Source organism: Cylas formicarius, unplaced genomic scaffold (assembly GCF_029955315.1).
Source record: "Cylas formicarius isolate icCylForm1 unplaced genomic scaffold, icCylForm1.1 PGA_scaffold_4__25_contigs__length_36172078, whole genome shotgun sequence".
In the NCBI taxonomy this organism is placed as follows: domain Eukaryota; kingdom Metazoa; phylum Arthropoda; class Insecta; order Coleoptera; family Brentidae; genus Cylas; species Cylas formicarius.
The window spans coordinates 32,627,489-32,655,083 of NW_026844334.1; the positions used below are offsets into that span (position 1 = coordinate 32,627,489).

Consider the following 27,595-nt stretch of genomic DNA (forward strand, 5'->3'; position numbering starts at 1 on the left):
TCCCATTCTGTGACATGAACAATAGTACTTTTGTAGCTTTCCAAAACTTTTCAGGGTTCAGATACTGCATTTCTCTCGCATATTTAATAACCTGATATAACTTTCAACAATTACACTTTTCGCTGGTTGCAGCAAAACGAATAATATAACTATGTGGTCTTACGAATATGCGTGAATCTTTCCAGCACAATCGCCAATCCACACGGAATTGCTGACGGTACAAGTGACTGACGGCCTAACAGGCAAAGTCATGGTATGATATTGTTGCCAGTTTTGCTCGGCTGCTAATAATAAATCCACCCTTGAATTCTCGCACATCAACCACATTTCAGAACCAGAGAGTCCATCATCTAAAATCACAAACAACTGTAGCTAGTTTTAATTATCATTATGAAGAATCCTCGACAAATTATTTATATCACCTACCCGTTATATGAGTAAGAGCAGTACTGGTGGAAGCTACGACTGAGGCGGGATGTTTTAAGTAGACAACATCACTCAAATGAGTAAATTCTGGTGCACTAGCGATGGATACAATTTGACTAGCGGAAGGTCTATCTTTTGGTTGGTGAGACCAACACAAGACCATTAAGTCCAAGAAATAGCTTGGATACAAAGTCTCCTGCAAAATTTGATAAGGGTAATCCGTATTTTCGGTCAAAGACAATTTAATTACTCTGTATGTTAGTGGCGGTCGACCACCTTCTAAAATGCATTCTTTAACTGATTCGTGACCTTCAAACGGTTGATGTAAGGTAAGCAACTCATAGATAAACATTCCAAATGAAAAGCAGTCCACTTTTTCTGTGTATTCCTCTTCACCGTTATATCTCATAATTTCAGGTGCCATAAAACCCTCAGTACCTCCAAAACCCTTGGTGCCAGATGGAAGAGTTAGTCGACTAATTCCTGAAAAATACCATTTTTAGAAATGAAATTACGATTAAATAAAAGATTAAGTCCACTGCAAGGTGAAAGACAAGTCCAAAATATTTTTTAAATTCTTTTCTGTCCCGCTATGTTCTTGTGTCCTGTTTGAATACCCTTCTTACCTGTAGTTAAAAGAATGAGGAAGTTATACTGCACTTACTTTGTGATGTAGTTCATATTTATATTACGAAAGTTGTGTTGTCAACAAATTATAATTAATAAATCGATTGAGTAAAAGTAAAAAGTGTATTGAATAATTCATGATCGTAAGGTAAGAATAATGAAAATATAACACAATTTACTGCAGCTTCCGGTTCTGGATTTAGAGACAGAAAGACTGATAACCAAAGTAGATACACCTTGTACTAGTTCAGAATTATTTATTAAAAATCTTAAATTGATAATATTTTTAGTCCTTGTATGATTAAAGAGACCAATTTGATAAGATGGAAATTTAACGAAAAATGTCTGTAGATCTTACCATAATCAGCAACTTTGATATGAACAGGATGATCAGGATAATCAACAAAAGGTGGAGGCATTTCCCACACAAGCACATTTTCAGACTTCAAATCGCGGTAAATAATATGCTGCCTATGTAAATACTCCACCGCTTTCGCTACCTGAAACATTTGTAGACATTAAACATTACAGAAAGTAAGTATAGTGTGTCTCAAAGTAATTTTTCCGTTATGTCGCGTCGAATACACTTAGTTTTAAAACAAATTAAGTAAAATCTGCCCGAATGTTTAATAAGTCAAGGATTCATTAAACAAGAAGCTTTATAAGGAACCCCCTTACCTACAAAAACCCCAATACTCTTGAAAAAGAATATGTTTAGATTTAGATTTTTGGACCATACGATTGAAATTGTCAAGATCATCTCAAAACTTACATCCTGATGACGCAGAGCCAAATAGAGTGTTGTAATTGGTATTTACATTAAGTCAATTCCGAAAATAATTTTAAAAATTTAGTTATATGATCCGACGAAGCTCATTTTATTATTGACATTCCGACGGGAACGGCATGGTTCGTTTATTACTGGGAAGAAAAATTGTATATAACATTTTTAAAGGCAATCTTATTACAAACAAATATTAGAAATAGTAATAATTAGTGGTAATTTAATTTATATTTCTGACAGTGCTCCCGATCACAATGCTTGAATTTTAAGAGTCTATCTTTTTTTTTCATTCTACCAAGGTTTTACAAAATGTATTCAAGGCTAGAATTTGGCATAGTTTTTAGTTGGCTAAGTAGTTTATAATTTAAGTAATAGTATCCTGGGGAACTATTCAGTATGTTTGGTCTTTTTTTCACTTGCGAGGTTACTTTTTGGTTGATAATTGATTTTATTAAACCTCAATAAACATAATGTACTAATTAATCATTATACCAAAAATATCCACTGGTATTAAGCATTCGATAATTGCCTTTATAAGCCTTATAAGCTTTGAGATAAAGTATATGAAACATACCTGAAGTATAACCGCCTGTATGGTGTAAGGACCGATCTTTGAACCTGATCTTCTGTAATGTCTCAATAATATATCTAACGCCCCTTGTGGAGCTAAATCCAGAACCAACGCCAAAGGACTCGTACATACCCCAACAAAAGGCACTATATTCGGGTGTTTTAAACTCATTAAAATATTCAATTCTTGTCTGGCCGTGCAATACGCTTTACAGGCATATTGCAACGGATCCCTATCCCATTTCCCCTGGGCAGCTTTATAAGCTATTATCGCTGACTGACGTGCGTTCGGTCCAGGCTGAACCGGTTGGAGCATCTTCATGGCAATATCAATAATGTTATTTGAACCTCTCAGTTTGCAGGTACCTTTAAAAACAAATCCGAACGCTCCGCGCCCTAAAAGGCGGCCCCTTTTGATGTTTTCTGGCCTTATTATATATCTTTCGCCCAAATCGAGGAACACCTGAAATTTTTACGCGAATGTCAAAATCGAATCCCAACATTAGATGCACAGACAATATTTTCATCAGATGTTCAAAATTCGAAATGCAGAAGTCTTCTCTAGCATTTTTTTAACAAGAGTCGAAAATATTTTAATCGACAATGTTATTCCTGTATAAATGTCGCTTCTAAGTTGTTTACCGATTGAGTAACTTTATTTTAAACTGCGAGTACTGCGTCTAACATTATTTAAAGAGCACATCAAATATCTCACAAACTGTTCGCTTTGGTTTCTCACAATTTTATTTCGAATTCCAAAAAGCAACAACACATTGCATATTACATTTAAAATAAGAAAGATGATATTGCCCACAATTACATGACACACTTTGTATATTTGAAAATAATTTTACACTCGCTACTGATATATACTCATCGCCCAAATTCAGAATATGAAAATACAAACGTCTACGTGATATTAAAATATCTATGTCTACGTGAGTTACTGTATATATCATAGTTGCGAAAAAAATGTTATTCTATTTTATTTTATAAGAAAAAATATATTTCTTACTGTATCTGGGGCAATTCTGGACAGACTTATATCACCGTGACTGGGGCAGGTTACACTCTTTTCACTATAAGCGGCTAGAATGCATTCTTCTACCATCCACGAATAGTGTGACGGCTTCTCAAACGTTTCATCTGTTGCTAGTAGCGGATGACCTTCCATAGAAACATTGCGGCTAGATACACTTGACTCAGCCCCCACACCACTATCACACTCTGAGGTATATGACTCTTGGGATTTCCTAATTCGGAACAAGTCTTGGTTTGCTAACTGGCTTTCCGCTTCTAAATTCAAACGTTCTACCGTTGGGTAATTCATTTGATTGAAATCATTATTCTCATTGTCCAAATAACTTTGGTTTAAACATTGGGGGCAGGGAACGAGCCTGGTTACTAAAAATTTTCCTTCTGAAGTGTGAACAAAGCGAGTACCCAGCGTGGGATACCAGTCCTCTAATAGGATATCAATATGATCAACCAATAACGCCAATAGTTGTGCTGGCGATTCCGTTGTGCATTCAATGACAAGCTGATTTTTAATTTTATACTGATTGGGATCAGAATTCTCTGTAAATATTGGGTTTACCACTAAATAGTCAAATGGAAAGTATATCTCCAAAATCGAAGAATTTTGTAAATCTATATCGCACCAAGCACCGTCTTGTTTTATTTTAAATCTGGAATAAAAACGAAACCTTTCATTAGAATTGTAATTTAATATAACCATAATAATGTTAGAAACAAATGGAAGGAAAAAACCGCGCTTACTTCAATTGTTTGTAATTTGCAGCATTTCCTTGCAAGAATTCTTTCATTCGAAACAATGTAATATCTCCGTATTTCAACTGGAAGCCTGTTTGCCATAACACCCACTCAGCTTTAAGATCAAGCAGTCGAGCCAAATGCAAATCTTGGGCAGCTTCCTTCGGTAATATAAAAAACGACCTAATGATATCAATAATGGAGTCGTCGGCCAGTATTCGTGACATTAATCTTGACCAAAATCCAGACGGGAAATAAGACATCAGCAGCAAGCGAGTTAATGATTTATCTGAACGTTTAGTCATTACTTGGTATTGTACACTTTCAACTTTTGGTTCTGCAAAATGATATCCTTTTAACAACATACTATTAAAATATTAATTTTTAAAATGACTTTACAATTTGCTAATAGTTTGGCTCCTCTTTTAAAAAATTTCCATACTTTAAAACAGATTTCATATTTGCTTATAGAGCTTTGATAAAGTTAACTTTAATTATCAAATTAACAAAAGTCCTGTCCGGCTTGCTCAAACTCTTAAGTCTGAACCTCCTCGTTTGCAGTTCCACTGCGTTCCCATCTGGGATTCTTACTATTCATAATTTATATGGTTCGAATAAAGCTACAAGTTTTGTCAATATAAGAAATTCGTTGACGATTTGAAACTGTACAGACTTCTTTTAAATGTTGAAAACTATGAAGAACTCTTTTGCAAGAAATAAATCATAAGTAAAGTGGCTTTTACTTGATGAAAATCCATTCATCAAAATAAATAAGAACTAAAAGTTCAGATTTTCACGAAATTATATATTTTTATATGACAATTGTGTAATATGTACAAACTACTACTATATATACCGAAAAATGACCATAAAACCTTAATTAATATTGTGAGAATTTAAGTTTAATAATGAAGAGGTATTTAAATCTAATTGATCGATTAGCAATAATAATTTGAATGCCTCATTTTGTTAATCTCCATGGATTTCAATAAATTTAATTTTCTACTTTTTGTGGCTGCATGTTAAATATCAAAATTGATGTCAAAAATGTGTTTTTCTGTGTTTAAGTGAGTAGCATAATTAGAATCTAGACTATTATTTTTAAACGCTCTTTTATGTTCGTTAATCCGTTTCTTGAAGGATCTACCTGTTTGTCCGATATAAATTTTAGGACAAGATCCGCATTTCAACCTGTAGACACCTGATTTTTGAGATTTTGAATATTTCGTTTTATTGCTTTTTAAAATTTTTCCTATTGTGTTGTTAGTTCTGAAAGCTATTTTTAAACCACATTTTGACAAATGTTTTGAAACTTTTTCACTAGGTTCCCCTAGGTATGTAATTGTTTTTAATTGTTCGTGTTCTGCATTAGGTTTCGGATAAATAGAGTTTACTATTGTCTGAATTTGTTTTTTATTAAAAATTTTATCTATAATGGACGAATTGTAGCCGTTGTTCAGTGCAATTTGTTTAATGATATTAAGTTCTTTGTTGTAATTTTCTATTGAGAGTGGCGTATTAAGAAGAAGTATAAAAGAGTGAACTGCAGCCATTTTGTGTGTATAAGGGTGACTTGAGCTGTTCTGTATGACTGTGTCCGTGTGTGAAGGTTTATGATAAATTGAAAAATCTAATTTGTTTTGCGCTTTCGTAATAGTTAAGTCTAAAAAATTAATAATTTTATACGATTATGCAATGAGTTCATGTAATTTAAAAAAGAATTCAATTGTCTCTCCGTTCCAACAAAGCAAGCAAAGACATCATTCATGTATCTATACCAATATAAAAAACTTCTAGAATGATATTTTCCAAATTATTCATAAAAATCTCTGCTAACAAAGGACTAAGTGGGTTTGCCATAATCAAACCTTCTTTAGAGATGTAAATCTATTCATTAAAATCAAAATAATTTTGGACTAAAGATACTATTAAGCAATCTAATAAATCTTGTTTCACCAATGGATTAACCTGTTTCCGAGTTAGGATGAAATCTACTAAATCTATCACATCCATAAGTGGAATACTGGGAACTAAGTTTTGTACATCAAAAGACAATAGTGTTGCGTTAGAAGGGATTTTGATCTTTATTTTTGTTGATTAATTCAAAAGAATTTTTTATTGCAAATTTCATTGCAAGAATTCTTTTTCTATAAGTAATATATATAATATATAAGTAATTATATTTATAATTTTTCAAAGAAACTGCGTCGGCTGTTGATGAATCGAACTTGCTGACGTTTCGCCAATCATTTTGTTGGCTTCTTCAGAGATTAATTAACACTGGAATTCTACTTTGTACCTGCTTATATATTGTTGGAGGGGGGCGGAGCTGAAGGTTGGAGCATGAATACTGTCTCGAATAACTGATTTCCATATTGGTCAAAGGTAAACACCTCAGTCGCGGTTAAGATTATTTGGTTGCTTGGAGATTTCTATAGATTTTAGTATTTGTCGGTGGTAGAAGAATTGATTGTATGTAAGAATTTTGCTGATGAGTTTGTCTTTATCTTAAGGCTCTTTTATGTTCTTTGAGCCTAGTTGATATTGTTCGTGCGGTCTCTCCAATATATACTTTGTCGCGCCTGCATGGAATGCTGTAAACTCCTGGTATCTCAAACGGAATTTTGTCTCTGATAGATGGAAGATGGAAGAGGTTTTTCGGTAAGTGGTAAATCTAGTTTTGACATTATATTTCTCAAAAACTTTTTATATGTGGTCAGTGATGTTTTGAATCTAAGGAAGGACAATAGTTGCTTCCGGACTCATTGTCTTCTCGAGTTTCACGGCTCCGTAAATAAGAGAGTTGAGAACCAATGATTTTAGAAGGTTGGTCATGTGACAATGCATTAAGGTATCGGCCTGTGTCCGTAGTAGGTTTTCTGTAAACAGAATGACCCAAGTTAGGTCTGATTTTCTATTGATAAGAATATCTAAGAATGAAAGATTGCCATTAGTTTCTAATTCAATGGTAATATTTATGTTAGGGTGTATAGAGTTTAATTGGCTAAGTAATCTCGGAGAAATTTTTGACGACTACGACAAATAAGCTCATCAGCAATTGCTGAACACAATCATAAAACCGGGCGTCAAATCTTATCCGATACAACTAAAATTATTACATGAAATCAATCCTTCTAACGAAAAATCCAAGACTATAGAAATCTATAAGCAACTAAACAATCTTAAGTGCGACTCAGAGACAATGTTCATACCCCTCCTTTAACTCTGCTCCAATCAAACAATATATAAGTAGGTACAGAGTAGAATGCAAGCCAGTTTCAGTTAAGGTCTGAAGAAGTCAACAGGATGAATGGCGAAACGTCAGCAAGTTTGATTTATAAACAACGAGTAAATAGTATTTCAGTTAGTTTCTTTGAAAAAAATAATAGACGTTTCATTTTTGATTAAATGAAGAAGTTGTGGGAACACATTCTTTTTATGTAAAGTCTCATTTAATATTGTAGACATTGTTTGGGTTGACTTGTAGTGCACCTAATATTTTGCGCGATTCACTTTGCGATAAAGGATATGAGGTTAGATGTAATAAATATTGAAGTTTGCCAATGTGCTACATATAGTCTAGAACATGACGGGGTATTAGTATAAACTGAGAAATAGTTACAGGAGCAATTTTTTACTTTAGTAGTGTCCACAAATTACAAATGTTAAAATCATTTGCGCTATGGTGGTAGTGGTATTACAGTCATGATTTGTTATGTTTAACCCGTGAGTTGAAGAAAATTTCGACGACGGAATGTGTGAGAGTAACGAATAAAAAAAAAATCAATTGTGTCAATTATGTACTTGAATTAGAAAATAATATTAAAAAAATAACTCGGGACAACGTAAAAAAACGACGACAAATTTTATTTAACATCATTTAATTTCCTTGCTGCTACCCCAGAGCGGTTTAATTTGCTGACTCAAAAAAGCCTACAAGCAGATAAAAACGGTAATAGTACTGTTACTGTCATGACCAAAACGGCACGAATACATTTACTGACGTGTAGAACTGACGTATTTGAGAGTAGGAAGTATTTTGCTATTTTGATGCTGAAATACTTAATATTTCCTAGTGAGAAAAATGAAAAAAACTTACTTTTACAAATTATTAAGTAATAAATTCACAAGATTAACATTGTTATAAAACTTGCTACGCGGCCAGAATTGACACTGACGTACAATTTAAACATATCTTCGTCTCTGCAATGTTGCCGGTTCTAACCGAAATCAGTTACAATACTGAAATTTTAACTGAAACATATAGTTTTTTATTTATTTTTATTGCATTTTCGAATTCGACATAATAAGTTAAACAACATGCACCAACAACACACCAACTTGTTGCCATCTTGATCGAAAAAAAAAACTGATTTTTTAAAACCCTGCTTCGATAAAGTGTGACATTTTGGCGTAAAAACGAATTATTTAATTAACACTTTTACAGTTGTTAGCTAATGAATTTTATACAGGGGATATCAAAAAAGTGCACTGAAGGAAATATAGTAATAAAAAAAAACATTTGTTTGTCATACGGAGTCATACCATAACAATTCAATCAATCGAAAGTTCTGGGTACTGAACAATTAACTCATCAATATTATCCATGGGAATGAGGTCTGAAGACCTTGGGGTCAATCTCATGGTCCTAATCGCCTGATCCACTGGTCAAACATTTCATAAACTTCCTCATCAATTTCGTGAGTGCCGTGAGGTTCTGTCGAGCTGATACCAAAAAGTCTCTAAGAGCCAAGAGTAAGTCATCTAGAAAGTTTGCTACTACAGAACCCAAAAGGTTCCAATACTCCTGTGATTTAATATTTCCATGATAGATATGATATCGAATTGTTGATTACTAAACAAAAAACGTTAATGTTCCCTTCCTTTGTAAATTTGGACTCATCACTCCAAATTATTTTACGTAAGAACTAAGGGTCCTCTTGGGTAATTAATTAGTAATATCTCGCGAAATTCTGTACGCCGAGCAAAGTCTTCTTGATGAAGAGCGGACACGGTATTACATTTATACGGGCACCGTTTTAAAATCCTGTCAACGCATTCGCATTTTTTTGAAATACCTATTTTTTTTCCGTTGAGCACAAGAGGCTTCAGGATACGCATGAAAACAAGCTAACACGTTGATGATATTTCCCTCACTTGAAATAATCAGCAACGATTAATAAGAGGCAAATTTCATTAAAAAATCTGCGAGTTTTGCTAACAACTCTGCTGCACTACCCATGTATTACGAATAAATTTAGAATTTCAAGATTACAAGCTTAAAGTCATTCCAACTCCAGACACATTTTCTTGTAATTTTTCGTCAAGGACCTCCACGTAAATTGTGATGGGTGCCGTATGACAATGGATAATATCTTTTAATTTCTTAAAAAGCGGTAAGCGATATGTCTACGAACAGATATAATCATTTTGTGGATAATTTTTTGGCATAGTTAACTGAATTGAAAAACAAAGACTTTTTATTATGACCAAATTTCTTTCAAAAGTGCACTCTTGCGGCGTCTCCTGTATAAAATAGTTAAGTTTTTAAGTACATTCATGAGTTCTCACCTGCGACAGCGTTAATTGAATAATTCGTTTTTACGCCAAAAACTTTTTTTGTGTGAACAAGATGGCAGATAAGTGTAGGTACAGTTAGTGGAAGTTGATTAAATGGTTATATCGAATTAGAAAATGTATAAAAAACTGTATGTTCCATTTGAAATTTCTATGTTGTCATCGATTTCGGGTAAAACCGGCAACATTGCACAAGCAAAAATATTTTATTAAATTTATTATTGTCATAATTTTCACGTCGACTTAACTTATAATAAATAAATTGAGTCTTATTCACTCCTTACTACATTAAAAAATCGATTCAATATGTTAAGAGACATACAAAAGGTACTGAGCAATAACTAAATCTTGAGCCACTAAAAATTGGGTTATCTATCTTGTGCGACTTTGTAATTCTTTTTTTTCTATCGCAAGCAATTTCCGAGATACCATTGGACTACGCAGAACTGCATATTTTGCTTAACTTACCTGCAGTTGCGGATGACGTCCCAGGCATAACCAATTGAAAATTATCTTTGCTAGTGTCCCTATACAAGATAGATTTTGGCGACACGCTTATTTTTTTATTTCGCACAGCCCAGCCGCGAGACCTTAACGGCACCTTTACCTTCACCAAAGATTGACTTTGGCCCGGATACAGCTGGGCTAGAATCATATCGTCTTCGGATGGTAATAGTGACGGGATAAGCAGTGTTCTAGAATCCCAAGTTAATGCCACTTCGAATTTGTTCAACAGGTTTACAATATAACCCCTCATATCGACTGGACCGATATTGCTAGCTTTGAAGACATGCTTTAGATCGTCTAATTTCATAACCCCGGACCTCGCAAAGGGATTGATTTCTCTAATTGTCACCACGTGAGCCAACATGTCACATAACCACTGTGGGTCCAGAAAATATAGATCTTTGAGAGTCGCATCGTCATAGTGCAATAGTACACCGTTGTCGTGGAGGAATAAAGTTGCCTGGTGCAATTCAGACCAATCCCTGAACGTCTTATTATATCTGAGCTGCATTTCACTTATCACTACTGACTTAAATTGTTCCGTCGTCAGGACCGGGTCTAAACCATTCGTACGATATTCTGCAGCTATATAGTTAATAACGTCTTCTAAAGCTAGATAGGTGGCAGGAACTTTTTGCTCAAGTAGAAGTTCCTTATTACCTGTAAAACAAACACCAACTAGTAATAGATCACCAGAATATGAAATATAACCATTTACCAGGTGGTTTTAAACTGAAAACGGTGTCATAAATCAAATTACAAAGCAGTCTGATGTTATGTCTTGTTTTACAACTGATCTCAATTGTGTCCAATACCTTTGGCAGGCCACACTTTTCCGCATCGACGATATTGATAAAACGGTCACGGATTATCTGTTGATATTCTTCAAATATATTCGGGTTAAATTCCTGCACCAAGTCGTAATGGGTTCCGACAATTATCACCGGCGAATTTGGCGCTCGGGCTTGGATATTCACGAGCCACTGCAAAATTTCATTGATCCCCCTATGACCATCGGTGATTCGCCAAACAACCAAGTACAGACTTCTTTTTGATAAAAAGTATTGGTGAGTGGCATAATATTCCCTTTGCCCGCCGAAATCCCACGTTCTGAAGATAACAGGACCGTGGGAGGACTGGTTGCGAATTTTTTTTTCATAAATCCAATCACCTATGTCCACACCGACCGTCGACATGTTCGTTCCACGTGAAGTTTTTACGTTTATGTTTTTATTTCCCATCCTCTTGGCCCAGTGCTATAATTATTTATATAGTAACGAAATTATTATAAGTTAAGGTTAAAGCAGCGAATTACATCTGGTCTTTTCCGAGTAACACCCTCCTGCCGTATCTGTTCTAATAAACTTGTTTTGCCAATACCCTGTACACCCACGATCATTAATTTCATCCTAGCGTAAGGTTTCGCGTCTTCCAGTACAGACTTAAGGTAGCCGATGATATCCATTGTCTTGTATTTTTTGCTTTCTATCATAAATCTTAATGGATCTTGCAAAGAACAACCTCTAGTGTTCAGATTCCACAAACGAGACAGGAGTCCCATCTGGGGAGGGAGGTCAGTAATATCTAAAAATACCATCGGAATTTGCTTTGCAATATTTTTTGTAGTGCAAGGTTTACCTAAATTCCCACTAATGTTTAGAACAGACAGATTGGTGAGTTCTTGTATATTTGACGGAATTTCTTTTAAAACATTGTTAGATATGTCGAGCATTGAAAGATTCGGGAACATGAGCCTAGCTTTGCCACTCTGGAGATTCTACAATTTTTACAATAAATAATAAGACTTACAAACTAAAAGCACTAAAAAATAAAAACTAAAGGACACCAAACCGTAATTAAAATGCACGAATTGCAAGCAAGCCTCACCTACAGACGTTTAAGTTAATGTGGTTTATTATATTTATTTATGAACAAGAAAACCCTGGTTGCGATTGTTTACTTCAAATTTGATAGTCCCCATATTAAATACCACAACCGAAACACAAGATTGCTGTCGAAAAATCGTCGCTGGGCGGGGCAAATTCGTAGCGCTTAGCGCGAAGCAGCTTTTTATTTTAAATAGAAGGCGTTTCGCGGTTTCTTTGCTAGAGGGACGCATTGTTTTTCCATCGTGCTCCTGCGGACCACTATGGAACTTTCGCAAAATCGATGTTGTGCATACACCCTGTATATCGCGTTTATCACGTATCGCCAAATTTCAAAGCCACGACAAACTTTGATAGATATAAAAAAAATACGTAAGTAATAACGATTTCCAATGATATTATGATAGACGAAACCTGAAACTCTCTCGATACAGTTTAAACCAAATTATCCCAGGTTTTTTAGTTTTCAATTTACGACCATTAGCCCTGAATCTTCCACGTTTCCTGGTCCAAGAATTTTTCCATAATATTAAATGGTTTTCGAGAAAATAAGTTTTTTCTGAAACCATGCAGTGCATCATAATAATCAATGACGTTATCGCGTCTTGACTGAGCCCCCGGAATAGTGATTTTCATATGGATTTTTTCAAATATCTCGAGCAGCGTGTGTGATAAACGAAAACCGCAAATAAAAAAATTGTAGCTCTTGTAGATTGCCATATTTTTTACGAAGTTTAATTTGCGGTGAATAATTTACAATGGAAAAGAATAATTTTCTGGGTTTTTCAGATTTTTATCTATAATTGAAAAACTCTGTATATAATCGAAAAAATATCTGAAATAAATGTTACTGCACTGGATCTTCAGCGTTTGTTGGTTAAAGAATTTTGCCGATCGGGTGAATGGTTATGGAAAAAAACATGTTTTTCTGGAAGCCAAAATAACAAAAAAAAATCAAAAATGTTTAAAAAATGCTTGGTGAAATTTGATTGCCCCCAATTTCTAAATTTGAAGTCGATATCAAATTTAGGACACAACGCATTTATTATATTACACGGAATATCGCGAACACCCTGTACAATAGGTGAAAACCTTAAATACAAAAATTTTAGCTGACTATATGGGCTATATCGTCATGTAAAAGAAACTAACATCTGAAACAAAAAATTTTCACTATTAGGGGGACCCATTTTTCAGTTTTTTTGAATATGCGGCGCACTCTGTACATTCTTGAGAAACTATCAAGAATAAAAGTTAATCGAACCAAATCTTGTGCGTCTTCTCGTTTTGGTTGCATTAACAATTTTGGACAAAAGATTTTTTTCTTAGACCCTTGCAAACGCGATTTTTTATTTTTTTAAAATACTTCCTGACACCCCAACCTAACTAATTTCAATAGATTCCGTTAGGGGACCAAATGCTATTTGCCTGCCAAATTTGAAGTCGATAGCTTCAAATTTCGGACTCTTATCGTGTTTCATAGCAACGTCCAAAAAACAGTCGAAAATCGAAAAAAAAAAAGATGGACGCCGAAGCTTGAACGCAGCCATTTTTACATGTCTCATGCACCCCATGGACGGTTAAAAAGAAGCAAAATTTCAAGCGCGTAGCTTAAACCGTTCGGAAGTTATCGTCGAAAAACCCTTGAACAGAAAAGAGACAAAAAATTTTTTTTTTTTCGATGCTGATCACTTCTGTACCAATAACGGTCCCCTAGCACCTATTGCTACCGAGATCTTCAGTTTAGTGAGGAGCGCGTATACTTTCGAAAAGAATCGATTTCATCGACTTTTCAAAAGTAACAAGTAAATAAAACTCACATACCCATCAAAAACAAAGCTCGATAAACTCCATATAACCTCAAATAATTGATAAAATTCGCCTACTGTTTTGACAATAGACTGTGTCTAAGTTTAAGACTTAAGTTAAGTTTTTAGACGGGCCGGTATTGGCCGGCATTTTTGAAGATGATTGTTTTCCTGGAAACCACATACCAGTAAAAAAAAAAACAAAATAATGTCGCATCTTCTTGCATTATAGGTAGGACGAAAACTATTCTACCAAACAGAACCTAATCGGTAATATAAGATTATTTCTCACAAAACGGGATTTAAAATTTAAGATGTTTAGGTTTCTCGCTTTAGTAAAAAATTTTTCACCTCAGGTCTTTCATAAAGATTTCTTTTAGAGATAAGGCCCCTCTTCTTTACTTGATTCTGATATACTCACCCGTTCGATATCGTCCTCATCAGTACAAAAAAAGTCGCCGTTATCATCAGTTGTTAATTGTATCCTTGACAACTGATTGTCCGCTAATATTAAAGTTCTTAAATTATCAAGTCTTAAATGTCGACGATGAGCGCATACTGAATGTAATACAGAATGTCGCACTGATCTTCCCGAAGGCTGGCGAACTGAAACGTTACGCTGTATGCCGCTCGCAAAAATGAAAAATACTTGATTAAGATACCTCCGATTTCAGCCAACTTTCCTCTGAATTTTGCGTTGGTGGTGTAACAAATCAAATTAGCCAGCTCCATGTTATCTTGAGCTTCGACTTGCGGTAAACTCGGCCAGACACTGATTTGATTATGGCTCAAGTCCAACTGTTTCAACGAACTTGGATAGCTAGTAATATGCGACATAGATCTTAAGGTGTTGAATGCCATATTCAACTTTGTTAAATTAACTGCTAGGCAAGAAAGAACGACTGGAATGCTGGTGAACAAGTTATGGGCAAGATTTAAAGAACAAAGTTTTGAACATTTTTCGGTTGTTATATCATCACTGTGAAGAATTTGCTCTGTAACTTCAACGTGCTTGTTCCAAATGTGATGCTTGTTGACATCTAATTGCCTGAAATACATATTTGTGTCATAAGGTTATCATTTAAAAATATACAAAAACATTACATGTATGATCTCTCTTTCTTTGTATATTTTACTGACTGTATGCTATCCTCGGCACAAATGATTTTGTCAAATTCTGTGATCTCCATCTCTGGGTCTGGTTCTGTATGACTGGAAAGTTGACTGTCACTTGAACTGATACTCAATCTATCCAGATCTTCTGTCTAAAATAATTACCAAATAGACTGTAAACGTAGTTTTCCAGAAAAAAGTTTTGTAGAGAGTTAGGTTTTTATTTCACTGAATATTTTTAATATTAAATATAAGAATAAGAATGGGTGTCGTTTGGCATAATCCATTGCATTTGCGTTAATATCTCATATTAAATTATTTTTATTTATTTCAGGCCCATATTCTTTTGATATGGAACTGGAAAAGTAAGTTTATTTCTTCTGTTGAATATTTTTATGTTATAATTCATAAGTTTTACTTTTATTTTTTTCTAGGAATAAACTGACTTGCCAATTATGTAACTTCGAATTTTCAAGTACCTCAACTAAAAATCGATATATACAAACAAAATACTAAGACCTAAAACTAGTTTAAACTTGTAAGGGATGTAAAGCGATTCGGCATAGCATCTGCCCAACATGCACAAACAAGACTACTTTCTTTTTTCCGAATTTTGTAAATATATATATATATATATATATATATATATATATATATATATATATATATATATATATATATATATATATATATATATATATATATATATATATATATATATTTGTAAATCTATATATATATATATATATATATATATATATATATATATATATATATATATATATATATATATATATATATATATATATATATATTCTCACGTATTGATTCACGGATGGAAAAATGTGATGACACTATATTCCGGGATATCATCCGTTCGCTCGTTGAACTCCGACTGGAATCCTGCAAATCTTGCATCCGACTGGAATCCTGCAGACGTTTCGCCAAAATCTCACTTGGCATCTTCAATGCTCGCGCTCCGAAAACACTATATATATATATATATATATATATATATATATATATATATATATATATATATATATATATATATATATATATATATATATATATATATATATACAGGGTTTTTCACTTAAAACTCCTCACGCCAATAAGTCCAAAACGAAAAGAAATATTTAATTTATGTAAAAAGTAGTCAAAGTGTGGGGTCAAGTAGATATTTCCTAAAGTTTAAAAAATTCGACGCCTGCAAAGAGCTGGGCGTCGCGACGCGTCGAAAAATTATTCGATTGCAGAGACTTTGGAAATACGCGCATACAAAAGTACATATTATTTAAAAACTTTTTTGTTATTTACTCAAACTTATTTACTTTACCCGTTTCTAAGTTATACCGATTTAAAGTAAACATTTCATGATTAATAAAAAATGTGATTAACGCTTATTTTTACAAGTATGCCATGAATGTTAGTTACTATGGCAACCATTGTTATCGCAGTTGCTTTAAGTGCAATTACAAACAATAGATTTCAACGATTTTAGTATGATTTTATTTATTATTTTTTATCGATTTCGTTCTGATAACATGATAAATAAATGAAAAAACAGTAAAATACCTACAAGTTAATAACCAAAATTATTATTGCAATTAACTACATAATAAGACATTTCAAAAATTTTGTTCAAAATTATGTCCATCCGCTCGAACACAACTATCAAAAACTTTTAACAGATGAGCTTGGGTCACTTGTAGGACAGTCCTTCTTGTGATAGCGACACACGCTGCACTAATTTTGTTAATGAGATCAGCCATATCTTCGATAGGTTCTTCATAGATAACGTTTTTTAGGTAGCCCCAAAGAAAATAATCTGGTGATGTAATGTCCGGGGACCTCGCCGGCCACCTTACCGGTCCATTAGTACCAAACCATCTATTGGGATATTCTCGGTTCAAATATCTCGTTACTATTTGGGCATTATGTGCAGGCGCTCCATCCTGCTGTAGCCACATATTCATTCTAGTGTCAAGAGGCACTTCTTCTAATAGTTCCGGAAGTGTAGTTTGAAGAAATCTTAAATAGCGATCTGCATTTAAAGTTCCTTCGTAAAAGTAAGGTCCAATAAGGAATCCATTTAATATGCCGCACCAAACATTGATACTAAAAATTCGTTGGTTACCTCTTTCTGTAATCCAACGAGGATGGTTTTCGGACCAAAAACGACAGTTGTGTCTATTAACGATTCCATTATTTTGAAATCGACTTTCGTCGCTCCATAAAATTTTCGAGAGAAAATGTGCATCTTCGCTATACAAATCGGACAATGTCGCTAAGAAATACATTCTTCTAGCATAATCGCCTGGTTCTAGTTTATGAACTAGTCTACTTTTGTACGTATTTTTTGTACAGTATTTTCATCATTTGTAGCCGTCCTGTTCCTATCTCTTTTAGGTTTTATGAAGCTGTCATATTCTCTTAAGTTTTTACATAAACTTGAAAAGGTTTTTGCATCGGGGACTCTTCTATGCGGATAACGCCGTGCGTAAACTCTTTTTGCTTCTCTACAATTGCATCTGCATTCTCCAAACACCAGTAACATGTCTACTTTTTCCTCATTAAATCGGTATAACTTAGAAACGGGTAAAGTAAATAAGTTTGAGTAAATAACAAAAAAGTTTTTAAATAATATGTACTTTTGTATGCGCGTATTTCCAAAGTCTCTGCAATCGAATAATTTTTCGACGCGTCGCGACGCCCAGCTCTTTGCAGGCGTCGAATTTTTTAAACTTTAGAAAATATCTACTTGACCCCACACTTTGACTACTTTTTACATAAATTAAATATTTCTTTTCGTTTTGGACTTATTGGCGTGCGGAGTTTTAAGTGAAAAACCCTGTATATATATATATATATATATATATATATATATATATATATATATATATATATATATATATATATATATATATATATATATATATATATATATATATATATATATATATATATATATATATATATATATATATATATATATATATATATATATATATATATATATATATATATATATATATATATATATATATATTCTCACGTATTGATTCACGGATGGAAAAATGTGATGACACTATATTCCGGGATATCATCCGTTCGCTCGTTGAACTCCGACTGGAATCCTGCATCCGACTGGAATCCTGCAAATCTTGCATCCGACTGGAATCCTGCAGACGTTTCGCCAAAATCTCACTTGGCATCTTCAATGCTCGCGCTCCGAAAACACTTCGAGTGTTCGAAGTGTTTTCGGAGCGCGAGCATTGAAGATGCCAAGTGAGATTTTGGCGAAACGTCTGCAGGATTCCAGTCGGATGCAGGATTCCAGTCGGAGTTCAACGAGCGAACGGATGATATCCCGGAATATAGTGTCATCATTATATATATATATATATATATATATATATATATATATATATATATATATATATATATATATATATATATATATATATATATATATATATATATATATATATATGCCCTTCTGACACTTGTACAAATATTGGCTAGGTGGCACATATATACATATATATTTTTAGTAAAACCAGATTTATCTAGCACCCAACAGTATTTGTTTATTGTTATTATTCACTCTATTTAGCTCTTATTTTTTAGAAACACATATTTAAATCCCTCAAATCCGGCCATTTAATTATAACAAGACACAAGTATGAAAATAAAATTATTTTTACCTCAAACTATTTTTTAACTTAAATAGGAATAGGAATGTTTTAACACGAAACCAAATAACACCTTCGAAAGAATTATGTTTTTTAATAAATATCTCGCATTCCTGCTTCCTCAGAGCTTTTTTGTTGTAGCATCCTTAAAATGTATCTCCTAAAATATATTTTAAGGCTGAAATCATATGATCTAACAAATTGTTTTTGATGAACCAAAATTCTTCTTAAACTTTCTTCGCCTAGAAATAATTCTTGCTGTAGCTACTTCCTCATCTGAGTCAATTTCTATATCCGACAGGAATGAAGAAATAAGTGATTTGAGATGAATTCGAAAGTTGATAACTTCAGGGATAATTTTTTCGTGTGCAATAATAAAGGACATTATCGAGGAAAAGGACAAAATATGGCTTTAAACTTTGGGTGTTTAAAATGCATAGGTGCAAACTACTCATAATAAATGTGTGAAGTATAAGAATAATTATAAATGGCAATCAAAGACCAAGAGATTATCAAAAGGCAAACAAGAGAAAATCGTTCAAAAATTAACTGCACGATTTTCGAACCAAGGGAAGATTGAAGATTTACGAAAAATTCAAAAATGGTGGAGAAAAAACCTTGAAACGAGAGGAATGAGAATTTTATGTTTTAGTAAAAAATTTATTAGCTTTAAAATAACTGCATGCTTATACTTATGTTTATTTTAAACTAAATTGTAAAACTTAGGAAATATAATATTTTATATTGTTACTCCCCAAAAAATACAAAAATAAAAGATTAATAAACACATTGTCGCATTTATTTTAAGTCCTGTAAATATAATTTATAATAACTTAATATTTATTCCTCAAAAATAATAAAACTAAATGAACTGTTAAATTTAAACTATATAAAAATCCTTGTTTTAATTGACTGCAATCCGATCTTGGATAAACTTAACTCAACTAACTTAAAGAAAACCATTAGAAAATGGAAAGTTTTGTCGGTCTTGTTTAAAATTTTATTTGGTCCAGACCTCTCTTGAACCAAGTTGCCTTAGCGAGAAAAATAAATTACATAGTTAACTCATTTTTTAGCTTAGTTTGTTCTCTATATACAGTATAGCACAAATTAAAAACTACAAATTACTACAACATTCCTAGGTCATACGAAAAAGCTATAAAAAATGACACTAACCTCAATTGGAGACGAAGGCAATTCCTTTATAAGATTAAACGCTGCATTCAGTTCCTTCAATTTTGGCGCCAACCACATACCATATGGCAAACTCTGCAATTTGTTATTTGAAACGACCAATGTTACTAGTGACGGCAGTTTAAATATGGCGTCCGGGATGTGATCCAGCCTATTATCCTGTAAATATAGTTCCTCCAATACGGGGCATGAATAGCAAGAGTCATCTGAGTGAAGACCTTTTCTTCTATGTCCCTTTTTTGTGGGAGATGTCTGAGGCAGTGGGACTTTTTCAATTCTGTTCTGAGATAGATTTAAATATTTCAGACTTTGAAGTTGGAAAACTACTAATGGAATGGAGTTCAAGTTATTGTTGGATACATCCAATCGGGTGATCGCGTATAAAGCAATATCGTAGGAGCGTGGATTCTGTTTCAGTTTGGAATTTAAACTTAATGCAGCATCAATGAGCCATTGCGTTTTAATTTCTGTTAAACTACACCGTTGGTTGTGCCAATTAATCATCGTTGGTGTGTTGGGAAATAGAGTTGAGTAAGTCAAACTTGGTACACTGGAAAATATGCTAAACTGTGATGAGTGTATATTCTCAGTCATTGATTTTTTATTGATTTTATACTCGGGATCGGCGTGTGCCTAAAAAAATATATATAAAATACATGACATTTAATAACATATGATTCGTTTTTACTTTGGTCGATAACAACTTAGCTATGAGGGTCTCGTCTCTGTTCATGATCGCTACGCTTAACGCTCGGCATTCGTCATCCCTTGCTTCGTGTTTAAGTAATAAATCCACAACGGGAAAATCTCTATTTTTGCAAGCTTCAACAAGAGCCGTTGATTGAGCATAGCCCGAGTCATCGTCTATTACTGAACAACTGTTTTGAATCTAAAATAATGAGCTGTAGATTGATATAAAGAAGAAGGTGTTACTTTACCTCATTAATACTGTGGAAAGGTTTAATAATTGCATTTGGATTAGCACCTGCGTTTAATAAAGCTAAAACAATATCGTAATGCTTCCCCTTTACGGCAACGTGTAATGCTGTTTCAGTATTGTTATTGCAATACATGTCAATCCTTAGTGGACATATATCCCTGGCATTTCCATTCATCTAGAAAAGAAATTAACAAACTTTAATATTAATAACGTCACCAAGTTAGTTAGGATACTTTGTTAGATTATATGTGCTATGCTGAAATATTTGGGCTTTCAAAATTCCGTATACAGGCAGTATGCAGTGGGTTCTACATAAATATAATAATAATCAATATTTTTCTCTTGAGTTTCACCCAAATACCACCTAAGAAGAGACAGCACATTTTGTAAGATCTAAATATATTAATGTCAATATCTGTAGGGACTGTTTCTTATATTTTTTAATAGAAAACAATGAGAGCTAAATTTTCCCGCGCGATAATCAACATGAGCGGCTCACGTGAGTTTGTTCATTCATCCATTTATTGGTATTTAATGTGATTCAGTTGGCTCTACGCCAGTTGGACATTATTTTGAAGGCTGATTTTTCCTTTATCTTTATGTCTGATTTGGATTTTACAGGTATCACTACATTGGAATCGTCAGCGAATAACGGCTGTTACAGATTTTGTAAAACTATCCACATACATGTTAAAAAGTGTTGGCGATAGACAAGATGCCTTCCGGTATGTCCCATGTGATTAATTGTTTACTAGACCTTTGCTATAGATACAATGTAAAATTCTTTCATATCTTAATCACCAAAATTTATCGAAAAATTTTAACTGCAAAAATTGGGGGTTTGAATACACAAAAATATGGCGATTATATAGGGTATCTCACATCATATAACTTTTAGAGTTTCTATGAAACGGCTTGAATATTATTTAATTTTTACATTTCTGAGAAATTCTCGTAGTAGGTTTCTTCAGGTTCTCCTATGGTGATGAACTGGAAACTGCCAAGTTCAATTCCAGTTAGAAAGTACTTGCGCTTTTGACACAAAATATGGAATAGTAAGAAAATCATTGGAACTAGGTATAAGTAAAGGCATAGCCAATGAATGTAATAACAATTAAAATAACGATATAAGATTCCTCTGTAAAATCGAGTTTGAAATTTTGATCATCTGATATTCTGCTTTAATTACAATACTCCTTCAAATGAGTAATGGAGGTTGGGGTGTGGTAGCGAAAACCGCAAGCCCAGAGAGGTAGAAGCTAGTAACTAAGCGCGACAGCTAGCTAAGCACCACCTGGCAAGATGTCATTCCAAAAGTCCTCATTCATTATAACAATATTCTCTTTAAGCATTGTAGTTTGACCTGACCTAATGATTGCCAACTGTTTTAAACGTCAAGAACACCACGAGATCTATGCGACGAATGCGCTTTGTTGAAGAAACTAAGATACTCCAAAAGGACTGGTAGCCTTTCTAAAGTGACGCGATCCCAGTTTAGTTTAACGTGAGCATTAACCATGGACATTAGAATCGAACGATGTTGCGGATAGGACCTTTGGGCTTGCGTTTTTGTTTCAGAGATCATGGTTTCGCAGATTACCATTGTAAGAAACGCTGTCAGTGACGAGGGGTGTAGCTATTTTCTGACACATGATTTATTAGAATATACGTTCAGCAATGCCAACAAACTACATATTTATAAATTTATAAAAAATTGTCTTCAAAAAAATAACTCACAATATCAAAAAATTAAGAGTTTTAAAATTTTCCAGAAAAATATATAAATAGTTTAGCTCGTCAAATTTACCTCTGTTCTTTTTAAAAATTCATTACCTCATTTTCCAAAGAACCACCTCTTGACAAGTTTAACTTCGACATTATATTCATAATACCATCGGATATTCTTTTTCTCGTAGGACTTAATACCGCTTCAGAACTGGGCGTAAGATCGTCGTCCTAATAAAAAAAAAAACCTTAAAAATAAGCAACAACCATTAACAAAGGGAAACATACCGAGCTTATACTTTGTATAATTCTAGTCGCTTTAATTTTAAACCTGAGTATTGCGTTAACGAGCTTTTTATTTCCCAAAAGTGACGCCACGTATAAAATATTCTGCCCGGTGGCATCCCTTTCATTAACATCATATGGCATGAAATATTCCCACTGCTCTGTAACATCTCTTTAAAAAAATCATAAGAGTCAGGACTAATCGAGGTATGTCGCTAATAAGCTTTACTTTACCTGTATTTGCGCAAAACTTGTGACGGATATGGAAAATAAAACAAGTGCTCGAGAACATCGACATGTCCGTTGATACAGGCGGCATGAATAGGTAACCAACGTTCAACTGTGTGTTGCTAAAAACAAAAAAGCGCTTAAAAAATTAGATAACGCTTAAAATTTTTTATAATACCTGCACCAATTCCGGAAATTTCAACAACAGTAGTTCAACAATTTTTAGATGTCCATGATAACAAGCAATGTAGAGAGGCGAATATTTTGTAACGGGATGATATCTGCCGTCAGCACCGTTATCGAGAAGAATTTTCACAATTTCCTTATTTCCAATTTGACATGCACTGTTGAAAGAGAAATTGTGTATACTTAATAGGTAGCCACCAATTTTAAAGAAAATTGATTCTACTATATCACAAAATTTTTTAACGTGCTGAGATAAACTATAGTAATTAAACATTCAAAAAGAAGTCCATCTCTCAATGTCTAGGAGACATTCTTTATCGCCTGTCAACTACTCGTGAGCACTAGTAGATTGAGATCGTCTGCTTTTTGTTACGAACACCTCAGAAAGCACCAGTACACTCAATATCGTCACTTAAGTTTATGAACCAAATCTCCCTCCAATGAATGACACAGTCAGTAGCTAACAGACTACCACTCTCTTTTGAAGTGTCAAATTCCACTTGGCCGTCGATTTTTAGTCCAATTTGACACTTGCCGTATTGCTGTGCCGTTGATTGCCAGTCAAAAAAGGGGATAAGATTATTTTTGCTGCCTTAAGGACACAAATATCAAACAAGAAAGCAGTATCAGCAATATCTGTAGGAAATACCGCCTTAAAGAATATGTGGCTTCCAGATGTTTTGGTTGTTAGATTGACTAGATGTTTTGTAGAAACATTTTCCGCCGGATCAGTCAAAAGCAAGGTCTGCGTTGAAGTGCAATTCTTACCATATTTTCTCATGGGAAACTAATTAAAACCAGAAAGCCACAATGATTGTATGATGATTGTATTGATGGTAAGTTCATAATTTTGTGCAATGCAAGTATTTAATTTGAATCTTTTGATAAGGAAATTGAAGTAATGAACCAAGTTACAAATAATGAAGCTAATATAGATATGAACATGAGTTTGAACCCCGTCAATCTGTGCACATAAAGTTATTCAAAAGAAAGACAGAAGAAAGGAATTAAAAATTTCAAATTTCTATAGGGCTCCAAAATGAACTACGATACATAAATATTTAGGTTTAAGATGCACTACCCAGGTGGAAGAGCAAGATAATAAATTAGAAATACACACTTTAATCTTTATGCTGTCAGAAATGACGATCCAATTGAAACAATTTCAATATCAATTTAAGAAAATCAGTGCAATAGGACTTACATTTGTCTGGTAGTATCGGATATGAAACCTCAGAATCAGACTGCTTTGTGGTGAACATAGTGATTTAAAAACCACTGTTAAAAAATTATTCGTCATGCCTGATCTTCTACATGTATTTAAAGATATGGACCTTGCTTTAACCCAAGGCTTCTCATTTTAATGTAGAGAGTTTTAATTTCCCATCATATATTGTAAATTTAAAATTAGCTTCCCAAATCTAGTATAATTCAATCTGGACATTTTGAGAAAATGAATGTTGGTTAGTTTTCTAGAATTAATGTACAAATGGTTTTGGTTTATCTGCAAAATTAGCTATGCTGGAAATCGCCATATAAACCGCATTAGATTTGCAAGATATTTTTATTAATAAACATAAGTACCCTATGTTAGATCTCTTTAGACGAGAAAATTTAAACTGTCTTGCGTTTGATATCTTTACCTCAGTTTTTTCTCCATCTGAATTCGTACAAATTTCCAATAATGAACTTGATAATGATAATCATTACCGCACCAGAAATATAACAATTACTGAATGTGAAAAACAATCTTTTCATTGCCTTCTGGGCTCAATTATACTGAAAAACAGTGAAACTGTGATGGTAATATATTTTTTTCAGTTGTACTAATTAATAACGGTAATGAATTTGTTAAATAAATTTGCACTTTTGTTGCAAAACCAACTCTGTAATGTACCGGTCTAAAAATATTTTTGACAAAATGAGACAAGCTGAAATATATTTTCAAAAACAATGTAGTATAATGATAAACAATACAACAATTTGAGGGAATTCACCAATGAATTTATGAAAAATGCTACCGATGTACGAATATCCACAACGTCAAAATGCCACAATACGAGCTTGATAAAAAAAAGTTCCCCGAAATTTATCCACACCCACACAGACTTATGCCAGGGCCTGATCCAATTCTCGAAACTATTTATAGATTCGATTTTCGGTATGTCCATCAGTGTTTCCTGCGATTTTTCAATTACTTCCTCTCGGCTGCCGAAACGGTTGGCCGTAGTGGTTTTTCGACTCGGTTGAACAGAAACTCACCGCGGGCTAAATCAGGTAAATTCGGTTGCTACTGCATGGTATATTTTTTTTGCACCATGATAACGTCGTAATTTTTTGTCAAAAAATTACGTATAGTATTGTGCGACGTTATCATGGTGCAAAATCCACGAGTTTTCTGCCCACAATTCTGGTCTTTAGAATGTCAACAATCAAGGTACCAACTTAACAAAAAAAAAAATAAAATCGGAGCAATGGGTGCGCCATCTGGTGGTTATTTACTGAAATTTTTGATCAAAGTATGCAAAATCAAAACAAAGCACAGAATCGGCATTATGAACTGCTTCTTATAAATGCTAATTTTTGCGTGTGATTGATACCTACGTCTGTTGGTAACGATATAGTCAATTGTAGGAATGAAAGCTTTGGTGTTCCCGAATGTAATGTGAATTTTTATCGGGAAGAATCAGGTATTCAAAACAGTGGGAATCGAAACTCTCAGAATCGAGGAGTCTGATGAGAATATGCCGTAATAGATCATCCGCTGGCAGAGGAAAAGCGGAATATTGGGTACATACAATAAATCCTATATCCCAATGTTATTTAACAGTTTCTGTCAAAGTAGACCGTAGATCCGAGAATTTTTGCAAATATTGCAAATATTAAAACTTATTTTTTCCGGAGATTCCAAAAATGTTAAAATATTTTTATCGAAAAATACATTGTGACGTGGATTAGACCAAGACCAACATTTTTTCATCTGAAATACCGAGGAGACAGTTAATAATAACCCAACTTACACTTACGAAAATAAAAGTGTGTTCGCGCCACTTGGTGCCATATTGACAATAAGTTCTGCATCGTCTTGTAACGACGAAATAAGTTGTTGCACAGAATTAACATCGCCTTGTGCGCAAGCATGCCCGATAGCAGCGTGTACGTCCAATCTCGCTTTATCTTTTGCCTCTGAAAAAAAGTAGATACCAACACATTACAAATACTATCGACGATAGATCAGCAAAAACTAAAATTTACCGGATAGGTATTTAACACATTTTTGAAAGAACGAGCCATATATTTTCATCACAAAAATTTATGAGATAAAGAGAAAAAAACAAATTATTACTGCATACATCAAATTTTTAAAGTAATTGAACTCAAAGTGATTAGATGCCTACTGGTGCATCGGAAACAGTATGCGATACAAGACTTATGAGATATGACTTAAAACGTGGAAAAGAAAAAATCTTGAAATTGTTGTATTACATTAAGTTGATCAAAAGGCTCATTTGAGCTTCGTTGGAATTAAACAATCAGGTGTTATTCTTCAACTTAACCTTCGAAAAGAAAAAAACACAACACAAACACAGTGTTGGAAATCAGGCAAAATGCTCGCACACGTCCATCATTCTGTTGTCTTGCGCATTTTTTGCAGTAAATAGAAAATATCCAGGCTAGGTCAAAATGTAGATGACGATACCTACCAAGTTCCTTTTTCTTTCTGAAATCTGTGTCAAATTTCGAGCAGAATTCACTTAGCATACCCCATAAAAAATAAAAAAAACAGATACGCGTTTATTATCCTCCGTACAAAATTACATTACTACAGGATTTGAACGCTAGACCTAACTCCTCCCGACTTTTATTTTTGTAGGTACATCAAAAACTGTGGATGTTAATGTAATTCTCAAACAGAGGAAGAATTATAACAGCTGGTTTTACAAGCATTTCATTTTATTGCGTTAATATCCAGTTGCACGTTACATATGTTTAGAAAATAATGACTATTTCTTTAAACTTTTGTGTATTGTTACTTCAATGGAGAAAATAAGTTTAATAATTATACTGTATAGATTGTAGGGTAACACTGTCTTGAAAACGATTGTCGTGACGGTGAGATTGGAAGTCACTACGTATCCTTTATCGAAGATATTGGCGTTTTTGTGAGTAGGCATATTTCTTTTAAAGTATCTGTTTAATGAATCCTCTACTTATTAATTACATATTTTTCGCAATTTGTTTTGCAATTAATGACAAGTGAATTATTG

General features: G+C 33.6%; 1 protein-coding gene across 2 annotated transcripts in view; it reads right to left on the reverse strand.

Moving 5' to 3' along the window:
• The window catches only part of LOC132701629 (leucine-rich repeat serine/threonine-protein kinase 1), a 53,132-nt gene that overhangs the window by 10,688 nt on the left and 14,849 nt on the right, over positions 1-27,595 (reverse strand). For both annotated transcript variants that reach the window (XM_060669745.1, XM_060669746.1), the window contains 22 exons: positions 26,354-26,513; positions 23,320-23,485; positions 23,148-23,263; positions 22,917-23,085; positions 22,737-22,859; positions 20,902-21,078; positions 20,652-20,852; positions 19,946-20,596; positions 15,063-15,223; positions 14,621-15,006; positions 14,380-14,564; positions 11,903-12,041; positions 11,580-11,848; positions 10,983-11,520; positions 10,226-10,924; positions 4,187-4,517; positions 3,423-4,095; positions 2,412-2,870; positions 1,412-1,553; positions 677-909; positions 427-622; positions 164-350 (listed from right to left, as the gene is read on the reverse strand). In XM_060669745.1, the coding sequence (XP_060525728.1) occupies positions 164-350; positions 427-622; positions 677-909; positions 1,412-1,553; positions 2,412-2,870; positions 3,423-4,095; positions 4,187-4,517; positions 10,226-10,924; positions 10,983-11,520; positions 11,580-11,848; positions 11,903-12,041; positions 14,380-14,564; positions 14,621-15,006; positions 15,063-15,223; positions 19,946-20,596; positions 20,652-20,852; positions 20,902-21,078; positions 22,737-22,859; positions 22,917-23,085; positions 23,148-23,263; positions 23,320-23,485; positions 26,354-26,513 (6,361 nt within the window). The remainder of the gene's footprint in view (positions 1-163; positions 351-426; positions 623-676; positions 910-1,411; positions 1,554-2,411; positions 2,871-3,422; positions 4,096-4,186; positions 4,518-10,225; positions 10,925-10,982; positions 11,521-11,579; positions 11,849-11,902; positions 12,042-14,379; positions 14,565-14,620; positions 15,007-15,062; positions 15,224-19,945; positions 20,597-20,651; positions 20,853-20,901; positions 21,079-22,736; positions 22,860-22,916; positions 23,086-23,147; positions 23,264-23,319; positions 23,486-26,353; positions 26,514-27,595) is intronic.